Below are 12,799 nucleotides of genomic sequence, written 5' to 3'. Positions count from 1 at the left end.
AAAAAAAAAAAAAAAAAAAAAAAAAAAAGAGGCTGGTCGCGGTGGCTCACGCCTGTAATCCTAGCACTTTGGGAGGCCAAGACGAGAGGATCACCTGAGGATCAGGAGTTCGAGACCCGCCTGAGCAACATGGTGAAACCCCATCTCTACTAAAAATACAAAAAAATTAGCTGGGCGTTGCGGTATGTGCCTGTAATCCGAGCTATTTGGGAAGATGAGGCAGGAGAATCTCTCGAACCTGGCAGGCAGAGGTTGTGGTGAGCTGAGATTGCACCATTGCACTCCAGCCTGGGCAACAAAAGCAAAACTCCATCTGAAAAAAAAAAAAAAAAAAAGAAAGAATCAGCCAACGGAAATCCTTAGACCGAAGTGTGTCCTCTATTAGACAGCTGTCATCACAACTCCTACAAATGCAATCGTATCCTGAATTCAACCTCTTTCTCTAAATGAATGTAGCTATTGTTCCCTTTGTGCCCTCTTGTCCTACTGTCCCTTCTGTTGCCCATGCCAAAGACAGCTAGCTCCTTGAACAGCTTGGCCTGAATACGGATACTAGTATGTCTGCAACAGAGAGAAAAACAGCATTCCCCATCCAGCAATGCAAGATCAAGAACAGAGAGCAAATTAAATAGCTAAGGACTCATGTCCTTCGTTGGTGTCCAGGGGCCACATTCTTTCCTTTCACCATCTCTGTAGGGACAGGAATACTTCCCTTTTGTCCTCAGAAGGTCAGGACTCAGAGAGACCACAGAGCAGCAGCTAAGGAAAATGGTTCACAGAAATGCTGGAGAGAGAGAGGGATTAAAATGCCCTCCCTTGGGAGCAGGCTGCTCCCATTGGATCGTAGCCTCTCTGTTATGTGTGCAGAGCTACCAGGGTAAGGTCCTCCCTAGGGTTTGCAAAACCCTCATGGGATCATGAGCCATATAGAACTGACATGTGTGTCTCCAGAGTCTGTAATTAACACAGGCATTTTGAGGAAATGCTTGGCCTCAGGCCCCACTCCCGGCTACCTCCATCCCACCATGCCTAGCACAGTCTAGCTGCCTCGGTACAATTCTCCCAGTATCTTGCAGGCCCCTATTTCCTATTCCTACTCTGCTCATCTGGCTCTCAGGAACCTTCTTGGCCTTCCCTTTCAGACCTCTACAGATGCCAGCCTTGTGGGAAAGAAGAGTGGGCACCTGAGGGAAGCCAGACCTGCTTCCCGCGCACTGTGGTGTTTCTGGCTTGTCAAGAGCATACCTCTTGGGTGCTGCTGGCAGCTAACACGCTGCTGCTGCTGTTGCTGCTTGGGACTGCTGGCCTGTTTGCCTGGCACCTAGACACCCCTGTGGTGAGGTCAGCAGGGGGCCGCCTGTGCTTTCTTATGCTGGGCTCCCTGGCAGCAGGTAGCAGCAGCCTCTATGGCTTCTTTGGGGAGCCCACGAGGCCTGCATGCTTGCTGCGCCAGGCCCTCTTTGCCCTTGGTTTCACCATCTTCCTGTCCTGCCTGACAGTTCGCTCCTTCCAACTAATCATCATCTTCAAGTTTTCCACCAAGGCACCTACATTCTACCACGCCTGGGTCCAAAACCATGGTGCTGGCCTGTTTGTGATGATCAGCTCAGCGGCTCAGCTGCTTATCTGTCTAACTTGGCTGGTGGTGTGGACTCCACTGCCCACTAGGGAATACCAGCGCTTCCCCCATCTGGTGATGCTTGAGTGCACAGAGGCCAACTCCCTAGGCTTCATACTGGCCTTTCTCTACAATGGACTTCTCTCCATCAGTGCCTTTGCCTGCAGCTACCTGGGCAAGGACTTGCCAGAGAACTACAACGAGGCCAAATGTGTCACCTTCAGCCTGCTCTTCAACTTCATGTCCTGGATCGCCTTCTTCACCACGGCCAGCATCTACGACGGCAGGTATCTGCCCGCTTTCAACATGCTGGCTGGGCTGAGCAGCCTGAGCAGCGGCTTCGGCGGGTATTTTCTGCCCAAGTGCTACGTGATCCTCTGCCGCCCAGACCTCAACAGCACAGAGCACTTCCAGGCCTCCATTCAGGACTACACGAGACACCGCAGCTCCACCTGACCAGTGGGATCAGCAAGCATAGCTGGTAGCCCTCTCCGTCCTGAGGGTCGAAGGTCGAGCAGGCCGGGACTGTGTGGGAGGAGGCCTTTGGGCACCTCAGTCTGGGGTTGGGACGTGTAAGCGCCCGGGAGGGCCCAGACCAGGCTCCGGGCTGCCAATAAAGAAGTGAAATGCGTATCTGGTCTCCTGTCGGGGAAGCGGGTGAGGTGTCGCAGATTCAAGTCTGAACCCAGAATCTGGAAAAGGCTGGGTGCCCAGCTTGACGTTGCTAGGCAACCCCGGAGGCGGGCCCAGCGCCAAAAGAACAGGGCGTGGCCTCATCCCCTCATTCCATTGGCCGTTCTCTGCGGGGCCCCGCCCTCGGGTGCCGGAGCTAGAAGCTCTACACTTCCGAGGCGCCCCTTGTGGCCGGCACGCTCTGACGTCACGTCCGGCGCGGAGACGGCGGCGTCTCCGTACGGTCGGCGGGGCACGCATAGCCGGGCAGTTGGTTCGTGGGCTGTGGAGGCGACGGAGCCAGGGGCTGGTGGGGCCGGCTCGGGGAGGACCTGCCTGGGTGAGGAGGGCGCGGGGTGAGGGAGGGAGGGGCTGCGGGCCGCCTTGGCTGCCTTCCGCTGGGCCGCTCGGGACCTGTGGGCGCGGCGTGGGCTCCGCTCACCTGTCCGCTGCCGCCGTCCTCCCCAGTCCAGGATCCTCTGACTGTGCCGGGCCAGTCAGTTCGCGCTCATCCCGTGCCTTCTTTCCCCAAACTTGGATTTTTCCCACCAGGCCTTTCTTCATGACCCTGACCCTCCGTCAGCATCCCCCCTGGCCAATCCAATATGGCCCCCGGTCCCCGGGAGGCTGTCAAGTGTGTTCCTGCTCTCCGCGTGCACCCCTCACCTTGACCGAAGCCCTCATGCTGATAAATGTGATTATTTGAGTGGAGGCCAACTTCCCCTTTCTCTCTCTTCGACTCCAGGGGCTTTCTCTTGCATACCCTCGCTTGGGCTGGCCAGGGTGTCACTTCTGCCTCCCTGCCCTCCAGACCATGGACGGCTCCTTCGTCCAACACAGTGTGAGGGTTCTGCAGGAGCTCAACAAGCAGCGGGAGAAGGGCCAGTACTGCGACGCCACTCTGGACGTGGGGGGCCTGGTGTTTAAGGCGCACTGGAGCGTCCTTGCCTGCTGCAGCCACTTCTTCCAGAGCCTCTACGGGGATGGTTCAGGAGGTAGTGTCGTCCTCCCTGCTGGCTTCGCTGAGATCTTTGGCCTCTTGTTGGACTTTTTCTACACTGGTCACCTCGCTCTCACCTCAGGGAACCGGGATCAGGTGCTCCTGGCAGCCAGGGAGTTGCGAGTGCCCGAGGCCGTAGAGCTGTGCCAGAGCTTCAAGCCCAAAACTTCAGTGGGACAGGCAGCAGGTGGCCAGAGTGGGCTGGGGCCCCCTGCCTCCCAGAATGTGAACAGCCTCGTCAAGGAGCCGGCAGGCTTGCAAGAAGAGGAAGTTTCGAGGACTCTGGGTCTAGTCCCCAGAGATCAGGAGCCCAGAGGCAGTCATAGTCCTCACAGGCCCCAGCTCCATTCCCCAGCTCAGAGAGAGAGCCCCTCCTCCCTCTGTGGGAAACTCAAGCAGACCTTGAAGCCTTGTTCCCCCGAGGACAAGGAACCTGAGGACTGCAAAGTGCCCCCAAGGCCCTTCGAGGCTGAAGGTGGCCAGCTGCAGGGCGGGAGTAATGAGGTACTGTGCCCAGGGTGCTGGGACTGGGGAGACAAATAGAGGGAATAGACACTTTTTTTGGTATAGTAGGGACCCTGGGCTGGGTGTGGTGGCTCATTCACGTGAGTGGTTCAAGTGGAGGACGACAGGGATGGATGAAGTCCGTTGTAATTCTAGCACTTTGGGAGGCCAAGAGGGGTGTGGATCACTTGAGCTTGGGAGTTCGAGACCAGCCTGGGCAACATGGCGAGGCCTCATCTTACAAAGAAAATACAAAAATTAGCTGAGTGTGGTGGTACACACCTGTAATCCTAGCTACTTGGGAGGGTGAAGTGGGAGGATCACTTGAGCCCAGGAAGTGGAGGTTGCAGTGATCTGAGATGGTGCCACTACCCTCTAGCCTAGGTGACAGAGCAAGACCCTGTCTCAAAAAAAAAAAAAAAAGGTAGACCTTAAGACAATCTCTGTTAGTGTGGGTTTGGAACAGGCTTTCTCCAAACAAAGGAAGCTGGTGATCTCAGGCTGACCTTTCTGCAAGCCCCAGCTATTCATGGTTGCCACCTTCCTGAGAGGAGTGGGCAGCATCCGGGTTACAGGTGTTTCCCCAGGGTAGTGTTTCCGTCCGAGCTTCCAGTTCCCCACGAACACTGTCACTTTCCTCTGAATCCAAGATTCAGATGCTCTGCCTTGGGCCCCTGAAGGAACAGTGTCTGATGAAGGGACTTGTCAGGGTTGGGGCTTGGGATGGAACTGGAGCTGGGTCCCTACAACTCCTGCTGATTCATTTGGTGACCCCACCCCTTCCTGCTGCCTATTGTGCTCTAGTGGGAAGTGGTGGTTCAAGTGGAGGACGACGGGGATGGTGATTACATGTCTGAGCCTGAAACTGTGCTGACCCGGAGGAAGTCAGATGTAATCCGAAAGCCCTGTGCAGCTGAGCCAGCCCTGAGCGCGGCGGGCTCCCTAGCAGCTGAGCCTGCTGAGAACAGAAAAGGTACAGCGGTGCCGGTCGAATGCCCCACATGTCATAAAAAGTTTCTCAGCAAATATTATCTAAAAGTCCACAACAGGTAAACATTCTGTTTTTCTATTTTCCTGTTTGCCATTCCCGCGTCGGGGGAGGGGTCTTGCACGTCCCACTTCTGGGTGAGGTAGGGGCTGGGGGATCCATCGCAGACCCACGTAGTGCCTGGCCTTGGCACACCTCTGACAATCAGGAAGTGAGAGTCTGCTTTGGGTTAGATTCTTCTTCCTCACTGTCCTGTGAGTACTGTGGTTGGAGATGGGTTTGTGGACATCTTGTCAACAGGTTCCACCCACTGTGGACCTGGACCTTCACCTGGCCTCTGCTGACAGAATGAGAAACCTGTGGCCCGTGTGCTAGAGCTGAGGCCCAACCTTAGGTGTTTCTGAAGCCTGGCAGTGTGGGCTTTGGGCCACAATGCTGAGCCTTGGGTCAGTGCTACCTGTGTTTCCAGGGAAGTGTTCACTCTGGGGTGTCAGTGGAGTATTAAAGTCCAGTTGTCTAAACCTTCAGTGTCCAATAAAGTAACCAGGAACTCCAGGGCCTATTAAAATTTTTAGTTTTACATTTAGTGGAGACAAGGTTTTGCTATGTTGCCCAGGCTGGTCTCAGACTCCTGGGCTCAAGCGATCCACCCACCCTGGCCTCCCAAAGTGCTAGAATTATAGGTTTGAGCCACCATGCCCAGCCTCCAGGGGCTATTCTATGATTTTTTTTGTTTGTTTTTGTTTTTGAGTTGGAGTCTTGCTGTGTCACCAGGTTAGAGTGCAGTGGCACGATCTCAGCTCACTGCAATGTCTGCCTTCTGGGTTCAAGCGATTCCTCTGCCTCAGCCTCCAAAGTAGCTGGGATTACAGGCATGCGCCACCAAACCTGGCTAATTTTTTGTATTTTAGTGGAGATGGGGTTTCACCATGTTGGCCAAGATGGTCTTGATCTCCTGACCTTGCGATCTGCCCACCTCGGCCTCCCAAAGTGTTGGGATTACAGATGTGAGCCACTACGCTCGGCCTATGTTATTTTTTATTTTATTTTATTTTACTTTATTTTTTTTGAGACGGAGTCTCACTCTGTTGCCCAGGCTGGAGTGCAGTGGCATGATAGCGGCTCACTGCAACCTCCACCTCCCAGGTTCAAGCAGTGCTTCTGCCTCAGCCTCCCGAGTAGCTGGGATTACAGGTGCCCGCCATCACGCCCAGCTAATTTTTTTTTTTTTTTTTTGAGACGGAGTCTCGCTCTGTCGCCCAAGCTAGAGTGCAGTGGCCAGATCTCAGCTCACTGCAAGCTCCGCCTCCAGGTTCACGCCATTCTCCTGCCTCAGCCTCCCGAGTAGCTGGGACTATAGGTGCCCGCCACCTCACCCGGCTAGTTTTTTGTATTTTTTAGTAGAGACGGGGTTTCACCGTGTTAGCCAGGATGGTCTCGATCTCCTGACCTTGTGATCTGCCCGCCTCGGCCTCCCAAAGTGCTGGGATTACAGGCTTGAGCCACCGCGCCCGGCCACAACATTTTTGTATTTTTAGTAGAGATGAGGTTTCACCATTTCACCATCTTGACCAGGCTGGTATTAAACTCCTGACCTCGTGATCCACCTGCCTTGGCCTCCCAAAGTGCTGGGACTACAGGTGTGAGCCACCATGCCCGGCCTGTTTTTTTTTTTTTTTTTGAGACAGAGTCTCACTTTGTCACCCAGGTTGGAGTGCAATGGCATGATCTTGACTTACTGCAACCTCCACCTCCCAGGTTTAAGCGATTCTCCTGCCTCAGCCTCCTGAGTAGGTGGTATTGCAGGTGCACGCCACTACGCCCAGCTAATTTTTTTACTTTTTTTTTTTTTTTTGGAGACAGAGTCTCTCCTCTGTCACCCAGGCTGGAGTGCAGTGGCTCCATCTCTGCTCACTACAACCTCTGCCTCCCAGGTTCAAGCAATTCTTCTGCCTCAGCTTCCTGAGAAGCTGGGATTACAGGCGTGTGCCACCACACCCGGCTAATTTTTTTTGTATTTTTAGCAGAGACGGGGTTTCAGCATGTTGGTCAGGCTGGTCTCGAACTCCTGACCTTGTGATCCGCCTGCCTCAGCCTCCCAAAGTGCTGGGATTTCAGGCGTGAGCCACTGCGCCCAGCCATTTTTTTACTTTTTAGTAGAGACGGGTTTCACCATATTGGCCAGGCTGATCTCAACCTCCTGACCTTGCGATCCACCTGCCTCGGCCTCCCAAAAGTGCTGGGATTACAGGTGTGAGCCACTGTGCCCAGCCCCCATGGGCTATTTTAACTTAAAATTTTAAATTAAATAAAAATTCAGTTCCTCAGATATGTTAGCCAAATCTGAAGTGGTGAGGAACCACGTGGCTCCTGGTGGCTGAATCGGGCAGTGCTGACGTAGCACATTTCCATCGTCATGGAGAGCCCCTTGGGCAGCGCTGCTCTGGAGTCCCTTCAAGCCCTGTGGGAATGGTGGCCCAGTGACATGCCTTCCAACCCGGCCACTCCCAGCCAAGACATCACTAGTTTATCATGGTGTGTTTTTTTGCCAAGCCAGGTAGGGCGGCACACTAGTCATCCACCTGGAGTGGGAGCAGGGGGAAATCTATTTGCTGTCCCTGTGCACCGTGTTTGGGGCAGCTGCTGCCAGTGGAATGTTGGGATGACTCCAGTGTCGGGGGGGTCCTGGGGCAGCCTGTGTGCTACTGGATGCTCGCTCTCAAGTGCCTTGCCGGGGTAAGACTGGGGTGGTTTCCATCCCTTCCCTGGGCTTCAGCTTGCTGAACTGGCCGTGAGAACTGGGAGGGGATGGCTTCATGAAGTCGTTTTGATGGGGGATGAAGATAGTTGCTGTAGAGGAAGAGGATGAGAGAGATGCTTGGCCTCTGGCAGGTAGGAGGGCTGTTGCAGGCTGCACAGGGACTCTGAGGTCGAGTTCATTTAGTTCATTCATTCAACAGTCTACCAGGTGGCCAGCAAGGCTGTGTGGGTGCTTGGGATGCATTTAAGGGAACTAAATAAAGGTCCTTATGCAGCCAACCTGCTTGCCAGGCAATACAGGTAACAGATAAGTCCTTCTGCCTGCGGTAGATGGTGAGGAAGTGCTGCGGAAAAAAAAAAAAAGCAGAGGTGGGCCAAGGGGTTGGGGAGTTGTGGGTTGGGTTCCATTGCGATTTTAAGTAGCCAGGGTCTCGGGAGTCTTACTCAGAAGGTGAGATTTAAGCAGAGACTCAAAGGAGGCAAAGAAGTTGACCAAGTGGGTGACTGGGGAGCATCTGGGTAGAGGGAGGAGCCAGGGCGCTGGGGTAGGAGGATCCTGGGGGCGTGACAGGCAGCAAGGAGGCACATGCCTGATCCGGTGGCCAGATGACACCATGGGAGAGAAGCAGGCAAGGGGAGGGCTGCCTCTGCCCTGAGGGGCCTCCCGAGCCCTTTGTCTGAATGGGGAGCACTGGGGATATGTGAGCCAAGAGGTGCTGAGGTCTCACTTAAACTAAAGGGTCTTTCTGGCTCCTGAACTGAAACCTGTGGGGGAGGCAGTCACAGAGCCGGGAGACCAGATAGGCAGCTCCCCTGGCTACCCGGGAGAAGCTGTTGCCGGGCTAGGTGGGGCAGTGGAGTCAGGTGAGGATCTGGCCTTGGGTTTGAAGCTCTTGGAAGCCTTGAGTTGCTTCTCTAGTAGTCAGGACCCAAGATCTGCCTCTGTCTTCAGACAGAATGCGGCCAACTGGGCCTCCCCATAGGCCTCTGTGCTGGTCAGATCATGGCAGCCTCTCAGGACCTTCGTGAGCTTCTTGCCACGGCACTCTCCCTTGCGGAGAGTCTCCGTGCTGGGAGAGGCTTCTGGGCTTGTCCCTGCACCTTAACCAGCTGGTGTCACCTCAGAACACTTGTTCCCCTTAGAAGGGACCCAGAAGGGGCCCTGGGTGAGGGAGAGATGGGAAACCCTGTCAGCCACCCCACCCCTGTGGCTTCTCCTGGCAGGAAACATACTGGGGAGAAACCCTTTGAGTGTCCCAAGTGTGGGAAGTGTTACTTTCGGAAGGAGAACCTCCTGGAGCATGAAGCCCGGAATTGCATGAACCGCTCGGAACAGGTACTTGGGAGCTGGCCCAGGTACTTGTGGGCAGGGCACACTGGCCTCCCTGTCTTCCTGCCATCCGGGAAGGGCCCCAGGAGACTATCTGAGAGGGGTACTGTAAACTCAGGAAAGCTGTGGGGTCCTTGGATGTCATCAGGTCCATGCCCTGGTACAGGTGGGGACATAGGTCCTGAGGGCGGAAGGGACAGGCATAGGAGGGACTCTGTGGGAGGCATTTGGGGTTGGCCTTTCTAGGCCCCTTGCCCACCTCCACCTTGGGCTTTGGAGAAGGGGAGCCTCTATAGGGAATGGCAGCAGGGAAAGGCCCCCTGGCCACCCCCAGCAACCCCACTGCTGGCTTCTGTGTCAGGGCCCGCTGAAACCCAGACCCACTTTTCTAGAGGCCTGTCAGCAGCCACTGGGGCCAGGGACTGTGGGTGAGGCCACTCGGACCCTGCCCCCAGTCTGTCTGGGCTTGAGAAGGGCCTGGTGTGCGGTGGGCTTGCAGCACTCAGTGACGGTCAGGCCAGGCAGGTTACCTGTTGCCCTCTCCCCCCCTAGCATCCCCCCCCCCCCGCCCAGGCAGACTCTTCCCAGCAGCAAGCGGAAGCCCGGGCAGAGGCTGCTGTCACAGGCAGAGGCCCCCGCTGATGCCGGCCCTGCTTGCCCCTCACACTGCCAGGTCTTCACGTGCTCCGTGTGCCAGGAGACATTCCGCCGGAGGATGGAGCTGCGGGTGCACATGGTGTCTCACACGGGGGAGATGCCCTACAAGGTCAGGCTTGGCGTGTCTCCAGGCCAGGGGTGGGCAGCCCCAGGATCCCTCCTGCTGAGCCCTTTACGTGGGGTGCCATGAGGCACCTCCCTCACGGCAGCTGCCAGGGAGCCTGCCTTCCCTGCCTGTCCAGTGCCCCCTTATCTGGGCAGGATTGCGGGCTGCAGCCTCACCTCCAGGGTCCTTATTAGGCCCTTGTTTCTTTCCATGGAGGACAGGCTTGGCATCCTCTGGGCAGCTGAGGGCCCTCCCTTGCGCCATCCTTCACACCAGATCAGGGTCCTCCCAGTATCATCTCACTGGGGCCTCCTGTTCCCGCCCTACAGCCCAAGGGTGGGGGCAGGGTTTCGTGGGTGCAGGCTGCCCTGGAGGTGACTGCGGGCCTCTCTTTCAGTGTTCCTCCTGCTCCCAGCAGTTCATGCAGAAGAAGGACTTGCAGAGCCACATGATCAAGCTGCATGGAGCCCCAAAGCCCCATGCAGTAAGTGACAGGCAGGGCTGGGCATGTTTTGATGCTGGCATGAGCAAGAGTGAGCTGTGCCCAGAGTGGGCAGCCAGCCGTGTGCTTTCTGTTGTTCAGGGGGAGGGGGCTTGTGGGTCTCTCAGGCAGCCCTTCCCTACTCTCACCCTGGCCCTGGTCCCTCCCTCTGCCTGCCTGGTCTGCCTGCAGTGCCCCACCTGTGCCAAGTGCTTCCTGTCTCGGACAGAGCTGCAGCTGCATGAAGCTTTCAAGCACCGTGGTGAGAAGCTGTTTGTGTGTGAGGAGTGTGGGCACCGGGCCTCCAGCCGGAATGGCCTGCAGATGCACATCAAGGCCAAGCACAGGTGTGTGTCGCCTGTTCACTCCTGGGGCCCAGTCCTGCTGCCAGCCCAGGCTTGCACCGGCAGGGAAGACAGTTTGCTGACTTTTACACAGATGAGTGTGCCCTCGGCCTCCACCCTGAATCTAGTGCCTACAGCCTTTCTGGGGTAGTGGGACCCGAAGGGCAAGCAGCTATGCCAGGCAGAGAGGCTGGGGGCACTTGTTTCAGGCTCAGACAAGCCTCTGTGCCCCCGGGGCAGATTCTGAGCTTCCTTAGTTTCTTTTGATTCCCTGCACATAGATTGTCCTGCTCTGGGGTGGAGGTGGTGCCCCTTTCCTAGCACTGCCCAAGCCCTCTTTCCACCAGCCATGCTCCTAGCTGTAGCAGAGCGAAGGGGGTCACTTCCCTTGGTGATGGCCTCTGCCCTCTGTCCCCACCCTAACAGGAATGAGAGGCCACACGTGTGTGAGTTCTGCAGCCACGCCTTCACCCAAAAGGCCAATCTCAACATGCACCTGCGCACACACACGGGCGAGAAGCCCTTCCAGTGCCACCTCTGTGGCAAGACCTTCCGAACCCAAGGTGAGGTACGCCTCGCCCCTCCCCTCCCCATCCCTATCCCGAGGCCAAGGCCCCAGGCTGAGCTCTTGCCTTGTGCCTGCAGCCAGCCTGGACAAGCACAACCGCACTCACACCGGGGAAAGGCCCTTCAGTTGCGAGTTCTGTGAACAGCGCTTCACTGAGAAGGGGCCCCTCCTGAGGCACGTGGCCAGCCGCCATCAGGAGGGCCGGCCCCACTTCTGCCAGATCTGCGGCAAGACCTTCAAAGGTACCTGGGCGACCCTGGGAGAGCCTTTTCCTGCTCATCTGAGTTGGAGGGTCTCTGAGGAGGAAACGCTCCTTTCTTGCCAGTGAACCTCTCTTGTGTCCCACACGGTAGAGTTGAGAGTGGACCTGCTTCGAAGGCAGGGGTGTCCTGTGCAGTAGTGACCTTGGGTGGCACTGGAGAGCCTGGCAGGGCCTGTGCAGCACTTTTAAACCACTGGCCCCACGTACTGCAGAAAGAACCCCCTGCCCATGGCTTGGTCCCCTCCCTTGCTGCCTGTCCTGACCTCCTGCTGGGCTTCCTCGAGGGTCCCGGGGCCTGGGGCTCCTGCACGATCCCCTCCGTGTTCTCCTCCCTCCCGCAGCCGTGGAGCAACTGCGTGTGCATGTCAGACGACATAAGGGGGTGAGGAAGTTCGAGTGCACCGAGTGCGGCTACAAGTTTACCCGGCAGGTAGGCCAGGCCCCGGGCCCCTTCCCCTCCCCCAGGATCCCCCGAAGTCCTGAGCTCTCCTTCCCCGCCAGGCCCACCTGCGGAGGCACATGGAGATCCACGACCGGGTGGAGAACTACAACCCGCGGCAGCGCAAGCTCCGCAACCTGATCATCGAGGACGAGAAGATGGTGGTGGTGGCGCTGCAGCCGCCTGCGGAGCTGGAGGTGGGCTCAGCGGAGGTCATTGTGGAGTCCCTGGCCCAGGGCGGCCTGGCCTCCCAGCTCCCAGGCCAGAGACTGTGTGCAGAGGAGAGCTTCACCAGCCCAGCTGTCCTGGAGCCCTCCCTCATCATCACAGCTGCTGTCCCTGAGGACTGTGACACATAGCCCACTTTGGCCGCCAGAGCCCACTTGGCCCCACCCAATAAACCATGTGGCTTTGGACTCACGTATTTCAGCCTGACAGTCTCTTCTCCAGTGTCCTGGAGTCGGGGAAGTGCCGCCTTCCCACCCATGCCCTCAGGACAGAGTGGTGTCCTGCCCGGTCCTGTGGGCCTCAGCTCAGCTGGCAGCTTTCCCTCCTGTCAGGAAACCTCAGCTGAGTGAGGCTTGGATGGGGTTCCTTTGGGGACCAAACCTCTGGCCTTGGCTGCTCTCCACATCTCTATTATGTTCCTCGTTATTGCAAGATTTTATAGTGGGGTCCAGATAGAGCACTAGTATTCCTCATTTGGAGCTGAGGTGATGCCAGCTTCTGGGGATCGAAGTCATTACTAAGCTTCTGGAGTTCAGTAGAGTGTCAGGACCCAAGGGGCTGGCCTTGTTCAGAATCAAGGATTGGGCCCAGTTAGTGCAGCTAAGCACACCTGGGGGCCTGAGGCGGGTGGGGCCCTTCCCTCAAGAGCAGCCTGGTCTGTGTGTCCAGGAGGCTTTGGTCCCCATGTTCTACAGCTGTGGGGTACGTGTGTCAAGGAGCAAATGCACGTGGGCCCTAGAACAGATTGCTTATGTTTAAATTTCTTCCTAACTAAGTTGGCCCTGGACAAATTACTGACAGTTTCATTTCTCTACTAAAAATACAAAATTGCTGGGTGTGGT

General features: G+C 56.6%; 2 protein-coding genes across 9 annotated transcripts in view; both read left to right on the top strand.

Moving 5' to 3' along the window:
- The window catches only part of TAS1R1 (taste 1 receptor member 1), a 23,607-nt gene extending 21,358 nt beyond the window's left edge, over positions 1-2,249 (top strand). For both annotated transcript variants that reach the window (XM_023215333.2, XM_023215334.2), the window contains one exon: positions 1,143-2,249. In XM_023215333.2, the coding sequence (XP_023071101.1) occupies positions 1,143-2,074 (932 nt within the window). In that variant the 3' untranslated portion in view covers positions 2,075-2,249. The remainder of the gene's footprint in view (positions 1-1,142) is intronic.
- Positions 2,250-2,493: 244 nt separating this feature from the next.
- ZBTB48 (zinc finger and BTB domain containing 48) lies at positions 2,494-12,153 on the top strand. Of its 7 annotated transcripts, none has more exons than XM_023215220.2 (11): positions 2,494-2,630; positions 3,036-3,794; positions 4,599-4,843; positions 8,767-8,878; positions 9,546-9,638; positions 10,033-10,119; positions 10,309-10,463; positions 10,887-11,023; positions 11,106-11,270; positions 11,632-11,720; positions 11,792-12,153. In XM_023215220.2, the coding sequence occupies exons 2-11, from the start codon at positions 3,105-3,107 to the stop codon at positions 12,086-12,088; spliced, it is 2,070 nt and encodes a 689-aa protein (XP_023070988.1). In that variant the 5' UTR covers positions 2,494-2,630; positions 3,036-3,104; the 3' UTR covers positions 12,089-12,153. The 7 variants fall into 7 exon arrangements, 4 of the variants coding, with proteins under 4 accessions (XP_023070988.1, XP_023070989.1, XP_023070987.1 ...); XR_002732220.1 differs by having other exon boundaries at positions 2,499-2,630; positions 9,450-9,638; positions 11,110-11,270; XR_002732221.1 differs by having other exon boundaries at positions 2,499-2,630; positions 9,450-9,638; positions 10,887-11,028; positions 11,110-11,270.
- The last annotated feature ends 646 nt before the right edge of the window (positions 12,154-12,799 follow it).

The sequence above is a fragment of the Piliocolobus tephrosceles genome, chromosome 1, assembly GCF_002776525.5.
Source record: "Piliocolobus tephrosceles isolate RC106 chromosome 1, ASM277652v3, whole genome shotgun sequence".
NCBI lineage: Eukaryota > Metazoa > Chordata > Mammalia > Primates > Cercopithecidae > Piliocolobus > Piliocolobus tephrosceles.
The sequence above is the reverse complement of the archived record's forward strand: the minus strand, read 5'-3'. Positions and strand labels throughout refer to the sequence as shown.

What these genes read in the sequence shown, in the direction of transcription:
- ZBTB48 (XM_023215218.1), top strand. Translation starts at nt 3,105, where the DNA reads ATGGACGGCTCCTTCGTCCAACACAGTGTGAGGGTTCTGCAGGAGCTC. An exon ending in TATCTAAAAGTCCACAACAG is followed by an intron (nt 4,844 to 8,766) that starts GTAAACATTCTG and finishes TTCTCCTGGCAG; the next exon opens with GAAACATACTGGGGAGAAAC. An exon ending in GCATGAACCGCTCGGAACAG is followed by an intron (nt 8,879 to 9,449) that starts GTACTTGGGAGC and finishes CCGCCCAGGCAG; the next exon opens with ACTCTTCCCAGCAGCAAGCG.